This window comes from Schistocerca americana, chromosome 3, assembly GCF_021461395.2.
Source record: "Schistocerca americana isolate TAMUIC-IGC-003095 chromosome 3, iqSchAmer2.1, whole genome shotgun sequence".
In the NCBI taxonomy this organism is placed as follows: domain Eukaryota; kingdom Metazoa; phylum Arthropoda; class Insecta; order Orthoptera; family Acrididae; genus Schistocerca; species Schistocerca americana.
In genome coordinates, this window is record NC_060121.1 from 243,788,864 (window position 1) to 243,811,407 (window position 22,544).

A 22,544-nucleotide genomic window follows, 5' to 3' on the forward strand; every position below is an offset into this window, starting at 1 on the left:
TTGACTTTTTAATACCCTTTCTTAGTAATTTTGAGTACTTTTTGCAGTGTGCAACTACTGGAGGATCCCTACTTTTTCTTGCCAAAAGATACATCTCCATTTTCTTTACTGATGCTTTAATCCCTCTACTGATCCATGGGACTTTCTTTTTTTACATGGCTGCTTAGTGTCATTTCTGATGAGCTTACGCAGAAAGCTATTTTCAAATCATGATATGAATTTATCATGGGCTAGATTAACTTTTATGTTAGCATTTGGTTCATCATAAATTACACCCTATGTCATCCCCCATAAACTATTCTTAGAAACATTTGTCCTGGAGTCATTAATTTTTCCAACTGATTTCCACTTAGGAGTATCTATACTGTAAGGTGCTGCATTATTTACCTAACTGTGTATCATGACCAGAGAGAGCATTTGTTACTGGGTACACAGTTATTTTCTAGGTTTGAGCTCCAGCAAAGAAAATATTATCAATTAGGGCCCTACTATCTTTATCCACCCATGTTGGAAAGATAATTACTGAGATCAAATTGTAGGATCCATATAAGATTTCCAGATCATTTTTCCTATCAGAATCCCTTAGAATATCTACACTGATGTCACAGTAAACTGCTTGCTGCTGCGTGACAGATAGCACAGTAAGGAATCCAGATTCCTCATAAATAGCTGAAAGTTTCCCAGTGCGGATCTGTATGCAGTTTCTATTAAGAGTGGACTATTTTTGAGCATTTATTCACAAGCACATACTTCTGTGCGCTGATCACAACAAAATCTGCTTGTCTCAATGTTTTTGAATTTGTGTTCTGTCTTAATATATGTAACTACTACTACTACTCCTCCTCCTCCCATGTTGTTTCTGCATGAGTTAACTGCAATAGTGCAATCTTTTACATAATAACAAAAAAATCTGTTTGACAATATAATGTAATTTGATAGATAAAAAAAATCTACTCACCAAGTGGCAGCAGAACACAGACATAAAAGAAGGTTATAATTAGGCAAGCTTTCAGAGCCAGTGGCTTCTTCTTCAGGCAGGAGGGCTGAAGAGAAAGGAAGACGGTAAAGCACTGGAGAGGTCTCAGAAATAGGGTAGATTTTGGAAAAGTCACCCAGAACTGCAGGTTAGAGGACACTTACTGGATGGGATGAGAAGGAAAGACTGATTGTTGTGGACTGCACCAGATGAGATTTGAAAATCTGAGAGCTTAAAGGTGGAAGAGGTAATATGCACCTTTACTCTCTCAGGTTTTCAAATCTTGTCTGTCACAGTCCCCAACAATCAGTCTTTCCTTCTCATCCCACTAGGTAAGTCTCCCCTAACCTTTGTTTCTTGGCAACCTTTCCGAAATCTATCCCCTTTTCTAGACCTCTCCAGTCCTTTTCCTTCAGCCCTCTTCCTTTCCCTGCACCCCTTCTGCCTGAAGGAGGAGCCACTGACTCCAAAAGCTTGCCTAATTATAACCTTTTCTTTGTGTGTGTGTGTGTGTGTGTGTGTGTGTGTGTGTGTGTGTGTGTGTGTGTGTGTGTGTGTGTGTGTTTTCTGCTGTTGCTGCTTGGTGAGTGAGTGTTTTATCCATCCAATCACACTGTAATCTTATTCATGTTGTTTATCTAACCCTGGGGTTACATGGTGTTCAGACAGGCACAAGATGTTTTCAGAGCTCTATAAATTTTCCAAACAGACAAGAAGCTCTTCTACTTTATTACTCAAAATGTAAAACATACAAATTACACTCTATTTCCTTGTATAAAATTCTGAATTGTGTGAGAAAAATCTTATCCTGCATTACATTAAATACAATAATGCAGAACAGACCCTAGCTCTTAGATTCTAAATAGAAAGTGGAATGCTGGGAAGAGGTGACTTACTGAACCACTAAGTACATGTACATTTGTACTCTACAACTTATTGTCCCATATTTGGCTGTATTTTGGTACGATACATTAATATTTCTTTCCATTCTATTCATAGTAGGAGCAGGAGTTAAAATATATAGCTTATATTTCTCTGGGTGAAATGTTGTTAGTATATGTAAATGCTGTAACAGCAAATGGCAATGTTTTCATTTAATTTTTCTTCTTATGTATCTAACATTTTTAGTTGTATAAATATGTATAGACCCTTTACTCATATTACCTCCTCGATTCATGAATGTATCGGGCATGTATGCAGCGAGATATTTGACATGCTGACTTGACTGTTGAACATCCATCTGACGAAGTTCCAGATCAATTGCTTTCGTATGAGCTTTTGTCTCTGTAAACATTTTCTGTGAACAAAACCATCAGAAAATAACAAAAAAATAAATGATGCAAATGTAATTGTCTTTCCTGGTATAAATTAAAACATCCTAGTGACATAAAACTTTAATGACTTGGCAGGACTATACATTTCACAAAACTTAATGGAAAAAGATATATGGTTTCCTCTCTTTGTAACCAATACCTGTCAGTGTCTGGAATTCGATAATTACTCTGTAATTAAAGGGAAGAACATTCTCATATTAAATAATGAGTAAAAAATGAACTGCAAATGTTTGTTTTGATGTTTATCACTTTTGGCTAACAAGGTTATTAGACTCTACAGTCTAGCAATTAGCACCACTGACTACTGACACGGAGGTCCCAGATTTGTTTCCCAAAGACCACCTCAAGTATTTTTTTCTTTCCTTTTTATGAGAATGTCAAGAACAGGGACCCACCCACCTCGAAGTTAAATGAGAAGCCAATTAATATCATATGTAGCACAACTGACAATCAGACTGTCAAAGGAGCATCAAATCAAAAGGCTTGTGGCAGGCTGGGAGGAACGTGACTTTTTTTAATCATACAATAAATGATTGTTGTCAGAAAAATAGTGCACAGGTAAACCATTCCAGCAAATATAAACTATAATTGATAACGGAAAACCTTCTCAGTGGCATTAACCTTGGAAACAAACTATAATTAAACAGTAAACAAAAAATTGTAAGTTAAACATTATACAAAACTGACAGATAGAACTAATCAGACTGCATATTAGAAACAGTGCTGGAACTAAAGTGAACTTTTAGCTACCATCATGTTACCAATTTTACAACAGATTTGAATGTCGGGAATAAGATAATTACAAACAATTAACACACATGAACTGCTGAGAGCCAAAGTGGTATAACTCCATTTTTACCACTTATGAGGAATGAAAGGTTTTGCATCTTGTTTAATGTAAATTCATGCTTTACAATAATTCATGATTCATTTGATGAAATGTACAAATGAAATATTATAATTATATTTGCTACAGACATCTTAGTTATTTGTACCTTAAATTCCTTTTTATAGTCCCTAAAAGTTGGAGTACCACTTTTCCCTTCAGAAATTTACCCATAGTGAAAGGCACAGTGGTATAAATTAAGAGTTTTACCACCTTTCTTATAGAGGTTTTGCTGAAGTTGAATACTTGAGAAGGAATATGCTGTCTTTTAATCTCCATAATTGCAACTTATTTATAAACCATAAACATAAAGTTATACAGTAAATGTGAGTCAATGCTTATTGCTCCCATTATGCACTTTTCTCTCACAAATGGGGTTGTTGTTGTGGTCTTCAGTCCTGAGACTGGTTTGATGCAGCTCTCCATGCTACTCTATCCTGTGCAAGCTTCTTCATCTCCCAGTACCTACTGCAACCTACATCCTTCTGAATCTGCTTAGTGTATTCATCTCTTGGTCTCCCCCTACGATTTTTACCCTCCACACTGCCCTCCAATACTAAATTGGTGATCCCTTGATGCCTCAGAACATGTCCGACCAACCGATCCCTTCTACTGGTCAAGTTGTGCCACAAGCTTCTCTTCTTCCCAATCCTATTCAATACCTCCTCATTAGTTACGTGATCTACCCACCTTATCTTCAGCATTCTTCTGTAGCACCACATTTCGAAAGCTTCTATTCTCTTCTTGTCCAAACTATTTACCGTCCATGTTTCACTTCCATACATGGCTACACTCCATACAAATACTTTCAGAAATGACTTCCTGACACTTAAATCTATACTCGAAGTTAACAAATTTCTCTTCTTCAGAAACGCTTTCCTTGCCATTGCCAGTCTACATTTTATATCCTCTCTACTTCGACCATCATCAGTTATTTTGCTCCCCAAATAGCAAAACTCCTTTACTATTTTAAGTGTCTTATTTCCTAATCTAATATTCTCAATATCACCCGACTTAATTCGACTACATTCCATTATACTCGTTTTGCTTTTGTTGATGTTCATCTTATATCCTCCCTTCAAAACACTGTCCATTCCGTTCAACTGCTCTTCCAAGTCCTTTGCTGTCTCTGACAGAATAACAACGTCATCGGCGAACCTCAAAGTTTTTATTTCTTCTCCATGGATTTTAATACCTACTCCAAATTTTTCTTTTGTTTCCTTTACTGCTTGCTCAATATACAGATTGAATAACACCGGGGAGAGGCTACAACCCTGTCTTACTCCCTTCCCAACCATTGCTTCCCTTTCATGTCCCTCGACTCTTATAACTGCCATCTGGTTTCTGTACAAATTGTAAATAGCCTTTTGCTCCCTGTATTTTACCCCTGCCACCTTTAGAATTTGAAAGAGAGTATTCCAATCAACATTGTCAAAAGCTTTCTCTAAGTCTACAAATGCTAGAAACGTAGATTTGCCTTTCCTTAATCATTCTTCTAAGATAAGTCGTAAGGTCAGTATTGCCTCACGTGTTCCAGTATTTCTACGGAATCCAAACTGATCTTCCCCGAGGTCGGCTTCTACTAGTTTTTCCATTCGTCTGTAAAGAATTCGTGTTAGTATTTTGCAGCTGTGGCTTATTAAACTGATTGTTCGGTAATTTTCACATCTGTCAACACCTGCTTTCTTTGGGATTGGTATTATTATATTCTTCTTGAAGTCTGAGGGTATTTCGCCTGTCTCATACATCTTGCTCACCAGATGGTAGAGTTTTGTCAGGACTGGCTCTCCCAAGACTGTCAGTAGTTCTAATGGAATGTTGTCTACTCCCGGGGCCTTGATTCGACTCAGGTCTTTCAGTGCTCTGTCAAACTCTTCAAGCAGTATCTTATCTCCCATTTCATCTTCATCTACATCCTCTTCCATTTCCATAATATTGTCCCCAAGTACATCTCCCTTGTGTAGACGCTCTATATACTCCTTCCACCTTTCTGCCTTCCCTTCTTTGCTTAGAACTGGGTTGCCATCTGAGCTCTTGATATTCATACAAGTGGTTCTCTTCTCTCCAAAGGTCAAATGGGGTTAAAATAATTCATTATTGTTGTTAATTACTAGAATGCTACCTAATGAAACTGTCTAATAGTACAGCAGTGCATTCATGTATGGATTATTACTAACTTGTTTCTAAATGTCTAAATTTCTCAAAATGTAATTATTGTCATTCTGTTATTTCAAGAGGCTTTATAATGGAGCATGCCTGTTTACTGATTTCACTGTCCACATCATCTTCCTCTGCCAAAGGATCACCATGTCCAGGTCAAATTCCTGAGCCGAACTTGCAGTTGTCAACTGGTTGAAGAAAGTGTGGTGCACCAGAGGGATGTACAGGAGGAATGTCATCATGTCTTTCCTTTCTGCCTGAGTGACAGGTTCCACAGCATTGTTGAGAGGGGTGAGTTTTGTGGTTTATGTATTTAATGTGGGACATCACTGTTTGATTCGCGCACACTTTAACCCAGACTTTGACACTGAGTGCAAACTTCCCTATAAAGATAATTTCTGCTTTAATAACATCTGGATATTAGAAATCTAAAGAAAGGAAACAATGCTAATACATACTAGTGCTGTTAAGATGCCTTTTTGACTTGAGTGTAAATAAAAACACAAAACAAGACCACGTGGCCTTGACACTTGTCTTATACCACTATTCCCACACATGAGCTTCACTCTGGCATGAAAGGAAGAATGCATTTGGAGCTCCCAAGTGGCTCCAGTGGCAGTTACTGCCAAACCACTTCTCCACAACAATTTTCTGTGCACTGTGAGTAAACAGAGTTTTACAGCTCAAAAGCTAAAATGTTTTTTACTTACACCACTTTGGTCCTCAGCAGCTCATAGATTTCACGAAAACTTATAGACTTCTAATATGTACACATGTTAAACACAGCAGTTACTTATACAAGAATATTATACTAAGAGACCTAGACAGAAGAGTGTGTAGGGTTAAGCTTTGCAGTGGGGACACAGTGACACAAAACGTATACTGAAAGAAACAGTACACAACCAACAAATTGCAAATCATACAGGGATGGTGCATACTAATCAATCAATTATGAATATAAAGCAGTGTGGAACAAACAGTATGAGAAGGTAAGATAAGCAGCTGAGGAGACTGGGCAAATCTCAGGAGAAAGCAGCTGCTAAATCACGACTGATCAGATAAAACCAAATGAGTGTGCACCAGATGATTTGGAATTTCAACACACTCAATTAGCAGTCTTGGTTAACCAAGACTGCATTGACTAACAGTAGCTTTCAATCTGCACATGTTCAGCAAATTTGAAGTTAGACTACAGGCATCTCAGATTCACCCAGTCTGACCACCACAGCACTGCACAATCAACCAATCTTATCACTGGACAGGAAAGTAACTCAGCACACTATAATGTTGTCCATTGGCCTCGTCATCATCAAAATAGCAACAGGCTATTGCGTCATTCATATAAAATGAAAATTAACTGCAGCAGACTCTGAAGGTTTGTCAAAATGTGGCAATATCCCAAGTGCAGTGCCTGTCAGTATTGGAAGATAGCAGAGATAGCATAGGGGAGGGCGAAATAGTCACATTTTATTAAGGTATTGTCACTTAAGAAGCAGTAGCTACCATTGAGAACATAAATTCTAATATTTCTACTCCGAAAATCATTTTTAGACACAGCAACATATGTGTGAGTGTAAGCTTCTACATACAGTCTCATCTTCATTACAAATTTTCCAGCTTTGTGGCCACATCATCATGTTTTGTACACAATGTTTCACCCACTTGAAACAGTGGCCAAAATTTGTATACTAAACTGCTATCCCAGAACCCAGTACCAGTTGCAGGTTGTCTATATATTAGCTTCCAGAGGTAACCTAAATGTGGTATTCATTATCTCACATGATTAATGACCAAATTTGAAAATTTAAAATGTCATCATAATCTACTCAACAAACAAGTGTAATCTGACGTTACTGTTAGAAACTTACTTTGTTTCAAGGCAGTGTAACTGATGGTGCACAAACACCTGGACTACATTCCAATAAATTTCATATTTAATTTCTAAACTTTACAAATCTTTTTATCCCTGACACCCTCCACAAAATGATCAAAGGAAAGAAGTTAACTGCCTACTACATTTTTGCTGTTCATACAGTCAAATGTCAGCATCATGCATGATGTTTTAAATTATTACTTCTTTATTACCCACTCTATTTGTAAGTTTCCAGAAAGTATCAACATATACCACTGGCAAACGGTATCGACATATATCACTGAGTATACCTGTAAAATTACATCATTGTGAGACAGCAGTTCAGGAGATATGATGTCAGACACCGAGATATGTGAACAACGATAAGTAGTGCCGTTTACAATGCCCATGTTGCTAGGCGGAAACCATATGTCAATCGTGTGAATCAGGTTTAATAATGATTATGATACATTAACTATAAATTATTTATAAATCAACCCAAATTGAGACAGGTAATATAAATACTAAAATTTTGAGAAACCCTGATACAAAAAGGTACAATAAAGCTTCAGCTCTCTGTGACTGCAGACGTGTGTGCAAGTCGCATTTTGTGTGTGTGTGTGTGTGTGCGTGCGTGCGTGCGTGCGTGCGTGCGTGCGCGCGCGCGCGCCCGTGTGTATGTGTGTCTACTGCTGACAAAGGCCTTAATGGCCGAAAGCTATGATAGTGTGAATCTTTTTTTGTGCCTTTCACAACTCAGCATTTCTGCTATATGATGAGTAGCAACTTTTCTTCTCTGGTATTGATACATTCCATCCTGGATCTTCCTTCTTTCATATATTTTAATTCTTTCTTCATCTTAGATCACACTTCCTGTAGTCCTTTTATTGATATCTGTTTTCAGTCTGGTTTGTGTGTCTTGCAGTTTTCTGGTTTTGTCTGTTTTGTTTTCAGTCATCTACCATAATTAAGAGTTCTCTTATATCTTCCTTAATTTCTCTGATTCATTTACTGTTGCTCTACACTACTCCACAATTTTTCTGTGATTTTCTAATCAGTTCTGTTTTCTGGTGTGTTCATCTCATGTCCAAAAAATAAGATGTGTTTCTTCCTGATCATGCTCATTACTGGTTCCATTTTTAAAATACAGTTTCATTTGAAGCTATTCTGTAATGCCCATTTATTTGTTACTGTTTATTTACGTTTGACCTAATAATTCTTCTTCCTGACTTTAGTATTATGTCAATTTCTGCTGTATTAGTTGTTCTGAAGATGGTTTCCACTGTATGTGTCATTTCTGGTTGTGTAACTGTTTTATAATGTTTTAATTTTGCAGGTACAGATATGCTTTATTGTTGTATATGGTTTGGTAACTTAATTCTCCTTGTTAAGTTTTGTTTCCTATTTTGCCATGTTGGTTTCTCATTTTGATTTTATGTAATGATTTCACCTAACTATTTAAGTTTATCAACAGGTTTTTTTAACTGTGATTTTGTTTGCAAGTGATGGATCAGTTGGCATGATCTCTTTTTTCATATGTTATTCTATGGCCAATTTTCTGTGCTATTTCTTTTAGTCTGTGTCTTCTTGTCCTATTTGTGGAATGTTGCTGGCTAGGAGAGCAAGATCAGCAAATCGCAATCAATTTAAACTTACATCATTTTTCACATTTCCAATTCTTACATCCTTTGGGTTATCCATCCGTTATTCTCTCATTATGTATCCCAATGTACAGTTAAACAGTAATGGGGATAGGAAGTCACTTTGTCTTAAGCCTGTGAGCAGAAGTGGTTCAGAAATTTCACCTCGAAACTTTACTTTCAATTTGATGTTCGTTAGAGTAAGTGCCATTAGTTTATTAAGTTTTGGATAGAGCCCTGGATTCCTTAAAATTTTTAATAGTTAACATCTATGGTAGCAGTCATATCTCTTCTTAAACTCTACAAATGTTATTGCCAGAGGTTTGTTCTGTTTCCTATAGTATGTCATAATCAATTTTAAACTAATGATCTGCTCTGCACAGGCTCTCTGTCATCTGAAACCTCCCTGATATTCCCCTCACTCCTCATCTACAGGGTTATTACAAATGATTGAAGCGATTTCACAGCTCTACAATAACTTTATTATTTGAGATATTTTCACAATGCTTTGCACACACACACAAAAACTCAAAGTTTTTTTAGGCATTCACAAATGTTCGATATGTGCCCCTTTAGCGATTCGGCAGACATCAAGCCGATAATCAAGTTCCTCCCACACTCGGCGCAGCATGTCCCCATCAATGAGTTCGAAAGCATCGTTGATGCAAGCTCGCAGTTCTGGCACGTTTCTTGGTAGAGGAGGTTTAAACACTGAATCTTTCACATAACCCCACAGAAAGAAATTGCATGGGGTTAAGTCGGGAGAGCGTGGAGGCCATGACATGAATTGCTGATCATGATCTCCACCGCGCCGAAAATTCAAAGCGTTTGACTTTGTCATCGGGTGTCAGGGCTTGTAGCAATTGTAAACGGTGAGGCTTCTGCTTTAGCCTTTTCCGTAAGATTTTCCAAACCGTCGGCTGTGGTACGTTTAGCTCCCTGCTTGCTTTATTCGTCTACTTCCGCGGGCTACACATCAAACTTGCCCGCACGCGTTCAACGGTTTCTTCGCACACTGCAGGCCGACCCGTTGATTTCCCCTTACAGAGGCATCCAGAAGCTTTAAACTGCACATACCATCGCCGAATGGAGTTAGCAGTTGGTGGATCTTTGTTGAACTTCGTCCTGAAGTGTCGTTGAACTGTTATGACTGACTGATGTGAGTGCATTTCAAGCACGACATATGCTTTCTCGGCTCCTGTCGCCATTTTGTCTCACTGCGCTCTCGAGCGCTCTGGCGGCAGAAACATGAAGTGCGGTTTCAGCGGAACAAAACTTTATGAGTTTTTCTACGTATCTGTAGTGTGTTGTGACCATATGTCAATGAATGGAGCTACAGTGAATTTATGAAATCGTTTCAATCATTTGTAATAGCCCTGTAGTTGTTCGTCAATTCTTCCCAGTAGGATCTTGGAAAAAGTCTTGTACGTAAGTCTAACAGAAAGATTCTCCTGTAGTTGTCCAGACTGCTTGTCCCCCTTCTTGTGTAATGGATGATGATGACTGTGATCCAATGTTTGGAGAAGTTTTGTTAGAGCCATGTGTAAGGTCTTGACTGTGTCACTTGAACATTTCGACACTTCAACAAAAACCAAATCTTCTCTAAATGTATTATAACTTTTTTGTTCTTCAAGTGCTTTTTCTACTTCTTGGAAAATTGGAAGATCTAATTTGTTAGGTTTTGTCTCTATTGGTGTATTCATTACGATTGATGAGAGTCCTTCTGGTTCTTTGCAATTCAGAAGTTTATTACATGCTTTTGCCACATTTTCAGCATTTTCCTTGTTAGTGTGTGCCATTCTTCCATCTTCATTTTTCAGTATCAGATTAAAAGGCTCATACTACCGTTGTTGTTGTTGTCATTGCTGCTGCTGTTGCCACTGCCGCTGTTGTTTCCCCAAGATTTTGCAGTAGTTCCTGGAACTGGTTTTGTGGTGATTATCTTTTAAAGAGTTTATTCTGTCGCCATGAGGAAGATTAGTACCAGCACTGATATCTCCTCCTCACACATTAAATTATCATGATACTCAATTATTTTAAACTCATTAGCACTGTCCTTTCTGATAAGTTAAACAAAATGACTGTCATGTGTGTACTGTAGACTGCCTTATATTCATTTAGGTTCTTGTTTTCATTTGTAAGTGTGGAAAAGCAAACACGTTTAAAAGTTTCCACAAGAATTTTGGACTACTTTCAATAGTCCATGACTGGCAGCATGTCTACCTGCCCTAGAACTGAATAGGTTCAGAAATGGCTTTCATCAGCACTGCTATTCTAAGTATGCATTTCAAAGAGCAAGATGTAAAAAAAAAAAAAAAAAAAAAAAAAAATTAAGTCTCTGGAAAATTGTTCACAGCAGCAGTTAAACACTGCACATGCATTTCACATAGAAATTCCTACATTTCCCTCACTTTTCCAAAGCAGTCCTGACAGACAGTATGAAGTGGTGGTACAGTTCTACAAACATGTGGCAGAAGATGCAGATCAGAAATTTATTATTTTTTATAGAAAGAAAACAGAAATTGGAGAACCATTATGAAGTGCTTACAGGAGGCTTTTGAAATAGAATAAAATTAGTTTCCATACCTTAAAGTCAAGAATTTCAGGCATTGCTGTTACAGGTTTGCTGGATTCACGTTCCAGTCTTTGTTGTAATTCCACGCACTGTTCATGCTGTCGTTTTACAAGTTCCCTGAATTTAATTATCGTTTGTTCACGATCAGCAATTGTTTCAAATGCAGCCTCTTTTTCTCGAATGGCCTGAAATTCAAAGAAGTAATACTATTATAATGATACTTTTACTGGTATACAGAATGCGAGTACCTAGCTTGTAAGAATGAATAACAGTGATTTCAAAAATGAAATTATGTAATAGTACATATTAATTCCAGATCTTATCTTCTAAACATTCAGAGGATTTCAAGACAATCAATAATCTATGTTTACATATGGTGACACCAAGTATAGAGCAACAGTTTAAACCATCTTAAGTATTATAAGACACACATTAATAGCAATATTTTGTGTTTACTCGCCAGTAAAAATACTGCATTGTTTCTGTGCTTGACAAATCTGCAAATTTTAGACAAACAGCATTTGTTCCGGCTTAAATTTTCATGTTTGAAATTAAATGTTTAATTTCTGTTAATATGAACAAACCTCTCGAGTTGCAGCACGAGCTAAGTCCAGTTCTTCTCTCAGTTCTACTTCCACTTCCCTGCTGTTTTCTTGCAATTGTTCATTCATGTCCTGTAACTCTTCCAAGTCAGCAACTGCTTCCTGTAGTTCCTTTACCTTTTCTTCGAGATTCATCTTTGCATCTACAAGCTGTTGCACCATTTCCTCTGCCCCCAGTGCTGCATCCACCTGACAATACAAAAAGAACAATAAAAAATTAAGTTCTGCCTCTTCCATATAAGACATGACATATACTCAATAACACAAAAATAAATATTTTAAAGTGCTAAGAGAAACAAATACCAACAATATTTTTCAGAAGCAGAAAGCCTTCAGAATCACAGAGAGGGAGAGAGGAAAAAGTTAGAGGAAATCATACCAATGATGACAAATTCATCAGTAAATTTGGATAGATCTCAGTTCCAGAACAACACAGTGGGGTAATACAAAAGGGAGCTCCGTAATGAAATGACAGCACCAGAAGAAATTTATACAAAGAAGTAAAAAGTGACACAAAGATAGCGAAAACATCAAAACGTGACAAGAAAAGAATAAAATAATCACAGTTATAGCACACAGTAACAGGCAGAGGAATACAGCTCATAGTACTGACATGGTCTATGGCAGACACAGCTGTTGTCATTCATATTCTCTCTCTCTCTCTCTCTCTCTCTCTCTCTCTCTCTCTCTCTCTGTGTGTGTGTGTGTGTGTGTGTGTGTGTGTGTGTGTGTGTGTGTGTCTGTCTGTCTGTTTTCACCCATTTCATTTGCACAAGTGGCCCAGGGTTTTCCAATATTAGTGTTCAGATTTCACAAATATCCATAGCCAAGTGATTCTTGGAAGTTTTCCCAGCATACTGAATGTTCTATGAGGTTTTGGGATTGTTGCCAGATCATATTGACTTCTTGCCACAATATTTCAGCTGGCAACTGTCCAGCCATCTTCAGGTGAGTGTCTGTCAATGGAGGCTGATGGTTCACGATGTTGGGCATTACAGCAAAAATTGGCACAGAAATGCATGCAAATTGGCGCCTGTTACATGTGCGTCCTCTATCGAAATCCGCGCCCATTGCAAATACTGTTCCATCTGTCATGTGCAGGCGCATGCGTAAAGGTGAAACTACATGTCTACCCTCTGTCTGAATGCACGTTCGTGTTGCCAAAAACAAACATAAGGTATTGCCTACTTTAGACAAGAGGTTGCCGACGTCTGAAAGGAACACTCTGGACTTTAACAGCTGCTTATCTTCTTGATGTTGGTGGTGGTCACGTTTCTTCCTCCTTAGTGCTGTACTAATCTGATGTGGAGAGTAACCATTACCTTTGAACACCAACTGTAGTGTTCTAGCTCCTTTGTAATGCTCCCTCCATCAGAAACAACATGAACCAGTAGTTAGCGAAAGGTGATGGCAGGTCTATGCTTGCAGATAGAGGTCCATATGTGTGTGCTTATGGTAGACAGAATGCTCTAGTGACCTACCCACTCTCCAAGAACCAGAATGTCCAAAAACAGTAAGCAACCATCCTCCTCTATTTTCATCAAAACTGGGTGTCCTTGTGGTTTGAATACAGCTGTCGCAAGAAGTGTGAGAGTTTTTCTTCACCATGGGGTCACACCTCGAAAGTGTCACCTACATATCGCCAGAAGACTCTTGGTTTAAGTTCTGCTGAATTAAGTGCTGATTCCTCAAAGTTTTCCATAAAGTTTCTTACCAGAGGGGTGAGAGGACAGCCCACGGCAACATCATCAGTTGGCTCAAAATATTCTTTGCTAAATAAAAAGTATGTCGAGGAAAGGACATGATGAAAGTGTTGTTACATCGGCCGTGAACTTCTTGCTGAAGAGTGACAAAGTCAATAAGATGAACCTTATTGAAAATGAGAAGACACTGAAGCTCACTTTTAAGTCAGTTTCACTGAGTTGGAGTGACTTCAGTCTGTTGATAAAGTCTGCAGAGCTGTAAACACAATGTGCACACTTCTCCACAAAAGATCTCAGTAGAGACGTGAATTGTATCGGCAAATTATACATGGGGGCATCGATATTAATGTAATGGAACCTCTTTTCTATGAATCTTCAGAAGACCGTATAACCTGGGTAGCACAGAACTATGAGGTATTAAATATTTTGGTCACTTCTTATGGAACAGAAGAAGAATTGAGCAGAGCTGATGTTTTCCTTTCCACTTTCCCTGTGGGGTCTATGTCAATCTTCCAATACATTGTTTCATTCACCAAGTTACAAATCTTCCGTTCATAGACCTCACATGGCAACAGCACGGAGGCATTTCCCTTATCCACTGGTAAGACCTCCGTGTAAGGATTTTATCATAGTTTTCGTAGTGCGGCTCTTTCCATGGCAGAAATGTAGCTCTTTTGAGGTGGAGCTTTCATGAGTGCACAACAAGTTTCATGTCTTATTTCTCATGCAGCATCACTAGGAAGAGGTCTAACAGCTTCCTCAACTGCACTAATAAAATCAGTCAGAGGTGGGGCTCTCGGCATAGGGGTGAAGTTCAAGCCTTTGCTTTGCACTGAATATGAGCGCCTCGCTCGCCTTTCACAGCCCATGAAGTCAGCCATAACTAAGCATTGTATTATCACAGGACACTCCAGGGATTATGGTGCCACAAAAACTTGGCCCCAGAGAGGTCTTTTTGGGATTCAGTAATTAAAGAATCTGTAGAAGTATGACTAGCACAAAATCTTATAAATCATGACTATGGCTTTGAACTGGACAAGGCTTGGGACTCGGTGATCTCTCTAATTTCTTCTGAGAGAAAACACTTGATTCATAATGACACATCTGGCAACACCTGATGTTTGCTTTTAGTGATGCGAGCGTGCATTCTGACAGAGGGCAGGCATATAGTTCACGTAGTTTTGCCTTCACACACATGCCTGCGCATCACACATGGAATGGTATTTACAGAGGGTGTGGACTTTGATAGAGGATGCTCCTGTGACGGCTGCCAATGTGCATGCGTTTCTTTGCCAATTTTTGCTGTACAGCCAACACCATGAACCAGCAGTCTCCAGGGGTGGACACTCACCTGAGGAATGCTGGGTGGTTGCTAGCTCAAATATTGTGGCAAGATGTCAGCATGATCTGGTTGCAATCCCAAAATCTCTTAGAACACTCGTAGACAAAGTCTGATGATAATGCAAGTGTCTCTCAGCTTCATGACATATTGAGGATATGAGAAACAGCATCTTTGCTTTGAAATAAGGTATCCAAAACAATGTCACAGATTAGGAGTCAGTCTCCACCTAGTCCAGGTAATGATATTGTACAGAACTCTATGCAACAGTGTAAGATCCAAAGACCACAGAGCGGCCACAACAAGCAAGAGTATGGAGGGACTCCTGGATAGCCATCACCAAATGAGAGTGAGGGAAACACTGGTCGATAGCTCGTAACCTGCTCAGGGAGTCACTACAGATAACGAAGGACTCACCTCAACAGCAGCGGATATACTCTAGGGCGCGAGAGATGGCGACCATCTTGGCAGTGAAAACACTGCAGCCAGCCGGCAACGAGTGTTGTTCATAATGATCCCCTAGAGTAAGAGCATAACCGACACGGCCAGCAGCCATCAAACCACCAGTATAGACAATGTCAGAGACTTGAAATGTGGCAAGGATTGAAAGAAAGCGGTGGCGGAGGGCCTCAGGAGGGACTGAGTCCTTCAGGCCCTGTCCCAAATTGAGCCGAAGGCATGGGCGTTGCACACACCATGGGGGTATACGCAGAGGGGCCCAGAAAAGAGGTGGAAGAGGGAAAACCTCAAGCCCAGATAGAAGAGCTCTGACATGAACTGCGATCGTACACCCTGACCGGGGCTGCCGTGCCGGAAGACGGACGACCGACTAAGGGAACAGGAGATCATAATTGGGATGCCCGGGCAAGCTACAAATGTGTGTAGCATAAGCGGCCAGTAATCGTTGGCACCGGAACCACAATGGAGGGACACCTGCCTCCACAAGTATGCTGTTGACAGGGCTTGTCCAGAAAGCTCCGGTGGCGAGTTGGATCCCACTGTGAAGGATGGGGTCCAGCAACCGCAATGCGGAAGGGGATCCTGAACTGTAAGCCAGGCTCCCATAATCTAGACGGGACTGAATTAACACTAGGTACGGCCATAGAGGGGTAGACCGATTGGCACCCCAGCTGGTGTGACCCAAGCAATGAAGAACGTTAAGATGCTGCCAGCATGTTTGTTTAAGCTGCTGAATATGAGGCACCCAAGTCAACCGAGTATCGAAAACCAATTCCAAAAACTGATGCGTCTCCACCACAGCAAGAGGTTCGCCATCAAGATAAAGCCGTGGCTCAGGGTGAACAGTGCATCATTGCCAGAAATGCGTAACGCAAGTCTTGGCAGCTGAAAACTGGAAGCCATGCGCTACAGCCCAAGACTGCGCCTTTCAGATAGCGCCCTGCAGCTGCCGTTCAGCAGCTGCAATGCCAGTGGAGCTATAGTATAGGCAGACGTCGTCAGCATACAAGGAAGATGAGGCAGACGTTCCCATCACTGCAGTGAGCCCATTAATTGCAATCAAAAAGAGGCAGACACTTAAGACAGATCCTTGCGGTACCCCATTCTCCTGAACTCGGGAGGAACTATGGGAGGCCGCAACTTGCACATGGAAGGAATGAAGCGACAGAAAATTTTCTATGAAAATCGGGAGCAGGCCCCGAAGACCCCAACCATGAAGCATAGAGAGGATGTGATGTCATCGTGTCGTATCGTATGCCTTCCGCATGTGAAAAAAGACGGTGACCAGATGCTGACAGCGGGCAAAGGCCGTACGGATGGCCGACTCCAGGCACACCAGATTATCGGCGGCACAGCAGCCCTTATGGAACCCACCCTGAGGCGGAGCCAGAAGGCCCCGAGACTCAAGTAGCCAACTCAACCTCCGGCTCACAATGCGTTCAAGCAACTTGCAAAGAACGTTGGTGAGGCTAATGGGGCAGTAGTTGTCCACCTCCAGTGGGTTCTTTCCAGGTTTCAACACGGGGATAAGGACGCTTTCCTGCTATTGTGACAGGAACTCACCCTCAACCCACATACAGTTGAAAAGGTCTAGGAGGCGTCGCTGGCAGTCCAATGAGAGGTGTTTGAGCATCTGACAGTGGATGCAATCTGGCCCAGGAGCTGTATCAGGGCAAGTGGCTAGGGCACTTTGGAATTCCCACTCACTGAACGGAGCATTGTACGATTCAGGGTGGCGTGTGTGACATGAAAGGCTCTGACATTCCAACCGCTCTTTCAGGGAGCAGAAGGCCAGTGGGTAATTCGCAGAAGTGGAACTCTGAGCAAAATGCTCCACTAAGCGGTTTGCAATTGTGTCGAGTCAGTACAGATTGCTCCATTCAGTGAAAGCGCAGGTACGCTGACGGGGTCTGATAGCCATAGAGTCGCCTAATCTTGGCCCAAACCTGCAAAGGAGAGGTAGGGAGGCCAGTGGTGGAGAAACACCTTTCCCAGCACTCCTGCTTGCATTGGTGAATGAGGCAGCGGGCTCACGCACAGAGCCGTTTAAAGGTGATGAGGTGTTCCAATGAGGGATGCTGCTTGTGACGCTCGAGTGCCCGTCTGCGATCTTTAATCGCCTCAGAGATCTCGGTCGACCACCAAGGCACAGTCCTCCGCCGAGGGGACCCAGAAGAACAGGGAATGGCAGATTCTGCAGCAGTAACTATGCCAGTGGTAACCGAGTGAACCACCGCATCAACAGCATCATTGGGAAGAGGCTCCATAGTGGCAATGGAGGTGAACAAGTCCCAGTCAGCCTTATTCACAGCCCATCTGCAGGGGCGCCCAGAAGAGATCGGAAATTGGTCACTACCACCCAAGTCATCATTCACACTCCATTGGACAGATGGTAATAGGCTAGGACTGCAGATCGAAAGGTTGATGGCTGAGTACATGCCATGCGCCACACTGACATGTGTGACGCCACCATTAGTTAAAAGAGAAAGGTCAAGCTGTGCCAAGACTTGCTCAACGATGCTGCCTCTGCCTGTTGCCACCGATCCATGTCACAGAGGGTTATGGGTGTTGAAGTGGCCCAGTAACAGAGAAGGTGGTGGCAATTGGGCTATCAGCACAGCTAGGGCATGCTGCAGGACATCACCATCCAGTGGAAGATAGAGACTGCAGACAGTAACAGTCTGAGGCGTCCACACTCTAGCAGCGGCAGCCTCTAAAGGTGTTTGTTGAGGGACAGACTCGTTGTAAAGGGAGTGAAGGACACAGATGCAGACGCCACCAGATACCCTCTCATAAGCTGCCCGGTTCCTATAATAACCACGATAGCCACGGAGGGCGGGGGGTTCACATCGCCAGAAAGCAAGTTTCCTGAAGAGCAATGCAGAGGAAAGGGTGAAGGCTGAGAAGTTGTCGAAGCTCGGCAAGATGGTGGAAGAAACAGCTGCAGTTCCACTGAAGGATGACATTGTCCATGGCTGAGAAAGGCATGAATGGACTGAGGAGGCAGATTACGCCGCTGAGTCATCTGCTGCCACCGACTGAGTACCTGTGCGAGTGACATCCATTGTGTCTGAGAGTCCAGCGAGATCTAGGTCCTCAGAGTACACCAGAATGTCCACCTCGCCCTCAGATGGAGAGCTTGTAGGTTATGGCGGGGTGGGTGCCACCTCAAGTTCCTTCGTCTTAGAGGCCTTCTTCTTGGACTTTTCTCACTGCTCCTTGGGTTTCACTGGCTGGGAGGGCTTTACTGATTCAGTCTCCGGGACGGAGGAGGATCATGAAGCCCTACGACCAGCTGCTTGTGGGCACTTATGCCACTGCCGGGCGTCATCCTTCCCACTTGTGGAAACCTGGGAAGGGGGGGACCCATGGGAGTCCTTGCGAGCGAGAGGAGCCGAAGAAGTTGGACGCTTCTCTGGCTTAGAAGCGGGGACGGACGTCCCCGATGGGTGTGGGTGGGGGTTGCTCTCGAGGTAGGTGGTGCAGGAGCAACAGGGTGAGCAGTGCCCCCCATGGCCAAGGGGGCATGTGGTGTTGTACGGTTTGGTGAGCCAACTGGAATTCGCTGAACTGATGGGGCTATCACGGTTGGCATAGCGGTGGCATATGAGGAAGTCATTCGCACAGGATGGAGTCGTTCATGTTTCCTCTTAGCCTCAGTATAGGTCAGTCGGTCCAGTGTTTTACATTCCATGATTTTCCGCTCTTTCTGTAAAATCCTGCAATCTGGCGAGCAAGATGAATGATGTTCTCCGCAGTTGACACAGATGGGAGGTGGGGCACATGGAGTATTGGGATGTGATGGGCGTCTGCAATCTCAACACGTGAGGCTGGAAGTACAGTGGGAAGACATATGGCTGAACTTCTGCAACTTAAAGCACCGCATCGGGGGAGGGATTTAGGGCTTGACATCACAGAGGTAGACCATCACCTTGACCTTCTCTGGTAATGTATCACCCTTGAAGGCCAAGATGAAGGCACAGATAGCAATCTGATTATCCTTCGGAACCCGATGAACGCACCAGACGAAATGAACACCTCGATGCTCTAAATTAGCATGCAGCTCCTCATCAGGCTGCAAAAGAAGGTCCCTATGGAAAATAATACCCTGGAACATATTTAAACTCTTATGGGGCGCGATGGTAACTGAAACATCCCCCAACTTGGCACAAGCAAGTAACCTTTGTGACTGGGCAGAGGATGCCATTTTTATCAATACTGACCCAGCACACATTTTGGACAAGCCCCCCACCTCCCCAAACTTGTCCCCTAAACGCTCTACAAAGAATTGAGGCTTTATTGACATGAAAGACTCCCCATCAGCTGTTGCATCAACTAGGAACTGGGGCAAATAAGTGTCACTGCCATCCTGAGCCTTACGCTCCTCCCACGGTGTGGCCAGGGAGGGGAACAATTTGGGATCGTATTTCTGAGTGTTGAATTGAGCCCGAGAATGCTTAGAGACTGCTGGCGACTGGCTACCAGCAAGAGATGATGTACCACACTTCATTGCGGGTCATCCGCCTTTATTCCACCCACTCCAACCAAGTACCCTCCCCACGGGCACCACCCAGTCACAGCAAGGGCCACCTGGCAGGATGGCCATTGCCAGGAGTCCCGTTGCCCCAGGGAGATAGGCATCTACTCCTTGGCATATGTGAGGAGTTAACAGCACAGGCATCAGCAGTCAGGGGGCTACAACCAACAGGGTACATAGCGGCCCCACCACAAAAGACTGGCAACAGTGTTGGATATTATGTGCAAGGAAGTCCATGGTCGTCGTCTCCACAAAAAGCAACATTGCACAGTGCATGGTGAAAATCGCACCCAGGAATGTATCCTCATCCAAGAGATGGAGAACGAGCGGGATGGCAATGCGACGATGAGACAGCTGGCTAAAGGTCTTAATGCACGATGGACACAATGCACCATGTAAGGCGCCCTTCCCCAACTGGCTCGCTCGTTGAAAGAATTTGGAAATATGGAGGTCAAACCGGAGAGGGGACCATCACATATAGGCTGAAACGTTTGAGACTCCTTTTAGTCACCGCTCACAACAGACAGGAATACCGCGGGCCTATTCTAACCCCAGAACCCACATGGGGGACTGAACCAGTAATTTGGGATGGCTTGCCAATGTTATTTGAATGCACTTTACTATATTTATAATTAGCCATCAACATAATGTTAAATTTAAATTATACCCAATTTAAACCATTATACATGTCATAATTCTGATGTAGGTCTGCCTGACACCACGGGAATGTCATCACTAGCCACCCAAATGAAAGCAGCAGCCTCAGCTGAGGGAAGGCACTTTTTGGGTGGGACATGTGTGGGCAGTAGGTGTGGTGAGAGACTTTGCACACACTTTAGCAGATTTTACCACATAGCATTTGCTTAGGGTAAAGGTAGTAACACTGAGGAAGCATGATACCAGTCCTCAGTTCTCTTATTATTGTTTATGTATACAACAATAATAAACAAACATTATTCAAAGTTTGTGTTTGTCATTTATGAAGTTAAAAGATCACCTCACACATAAGTGAAGTTGTGGACCTGCAAACCCGGATAAAAAATGAATACAAGATAAGTATATCAATGAGAGTTGTTGATTATAAGCTGGGGCTTGAATTAACACTATTAAAAATAGAACAATACATAGAGCTCAATGTGAAACCTAATGTGTGCATTTCTCACATTAAATCCTGGAAGCGATGGATGGAGACAATCACATGAAGCTGTATTTCTTGAATTCTGATAAAAGCATTTGATTTGGTACCACACCAAAACTTATTAATGACAGTACAAACATATAGAGTATCAAATGAAATTTGTGACTTATCAAAATTTTCTTGGTAGGGGGGACAGTGGATTATCTTGGATGCAGGATCATCAACAGATGTAGAAGTAACTTCATCAGGCATGGGTCAAGGAATTGTGCCAGGACTCTTGCTGTTTATGGTGTGTGTGTGTGTGTGTGTGTGTGTGTGTGTGTGTGTGTGTGTGTGTGTGTGTAATCTGGCAGATATTAATAGTAACCTCAGACTTTTTGCACATGATGCAGTAATCATAACAATGTACAATTCAAAATTGTTGCACAAATGCAATGACTGCCAATTTGTATTACATGTTCAGAGATGTAAAATTATGTCCTTCACAAAGTGTAAAATTGTAATATACAGGGTGACCATTCCTTAATGCAACCATCTGGTAAGGATTTTGTTACCTGCCCCACAGCCAGCCAGCTGGCTGTGGCACTGGCAGTGAGGTCTTTGTTTGCACAGGCAGCACGTGTTTCTTAGGTGATGCAATACGGTGTATTAAATGAAATTGTTTCAAGTCAAATGGTGAAAAACAAGAGTATCCATGTATGATTCATACGTGCCTACAGAATCAGTGTGTACTGTTAGAAGATTATTTAAAGAGGAATTTCCTAATGTTCAGATTCCTAATCGGAGTATGATTCATAGATTGATAAATATACTTTGCTAAACGGGAAGTGTTCTTGACAGGAAATATAGACAACCACATACAGCACTCACAGAAGAAACTCTGGATAACAGTGGGCTTGCTATCGAAGTGTCTCCTGGAAAATCAGTTCAACATCTTTCAAGGCAAATGGGAATTTCCTATGGCTCTGTTCAAATGGGTATGAAGTTAAAGAAGTTATGACCCTATAAAATAACTGCAGTGGAAGAACTTTAACCAGGTGACCCTGAACAATATTTGCAGTTTTGTGAATGGCTTTGAATAGGGTAAATATCAGAAAAACTGACCCTCTTTCTTTTCAGATTAATCATGGTTCCACTTAAGTGGACATGTTAATTCACAAAAAAACATAACTGCTGTTCAGGAAAGCCTAACATACTACATTAGGCACACTTGGCTGATCAAAATGTAGGAGTCAGATTGTAGTGATACATCCCATTCCTGGAATGAGAGGTATCACGTTTTTAAATATGTATATCAGAAGAAAGATGTTCATGACAGAGTAGTCGATAAGTGGTGAGCACCC

The 22,544-nt window shown here is 41.7% G+C and overlaps 1 protein-coding gene across 3 annotated transcripts in view; it reads right to left on the reverse strand.

The window, feature by feature from the left end:
• Positions 1-22,544, reverse strand: part of LOC124605408 (dynactin subunit 1) — a 166,903-nt gene that overhangs the window by 50,032 nt on the left and 94,327 nt on the right. For all 3 annotated transcript variants that reach the window (XM_047137057.1, XM_047137059.1, XM_047137056.1), the window contains 3 exons: positions 12,008-12,214; positions 11,435-11,608; positions 2,141-2,273 (listed from right to left, as the gene is read on the reverse strand). In XM_047137057.1, the coding sequence (XP_046993013.1) occupies positions 2,141-2,273; positions 11,435-11,608; positions 12,008-12,214 (514 nt within the window). The remainder of the gene's footprint in view (positions 1-2,140; positions 2,274-11,434; positions 11,609-12,007; positions 12,215-22,544) is intronic.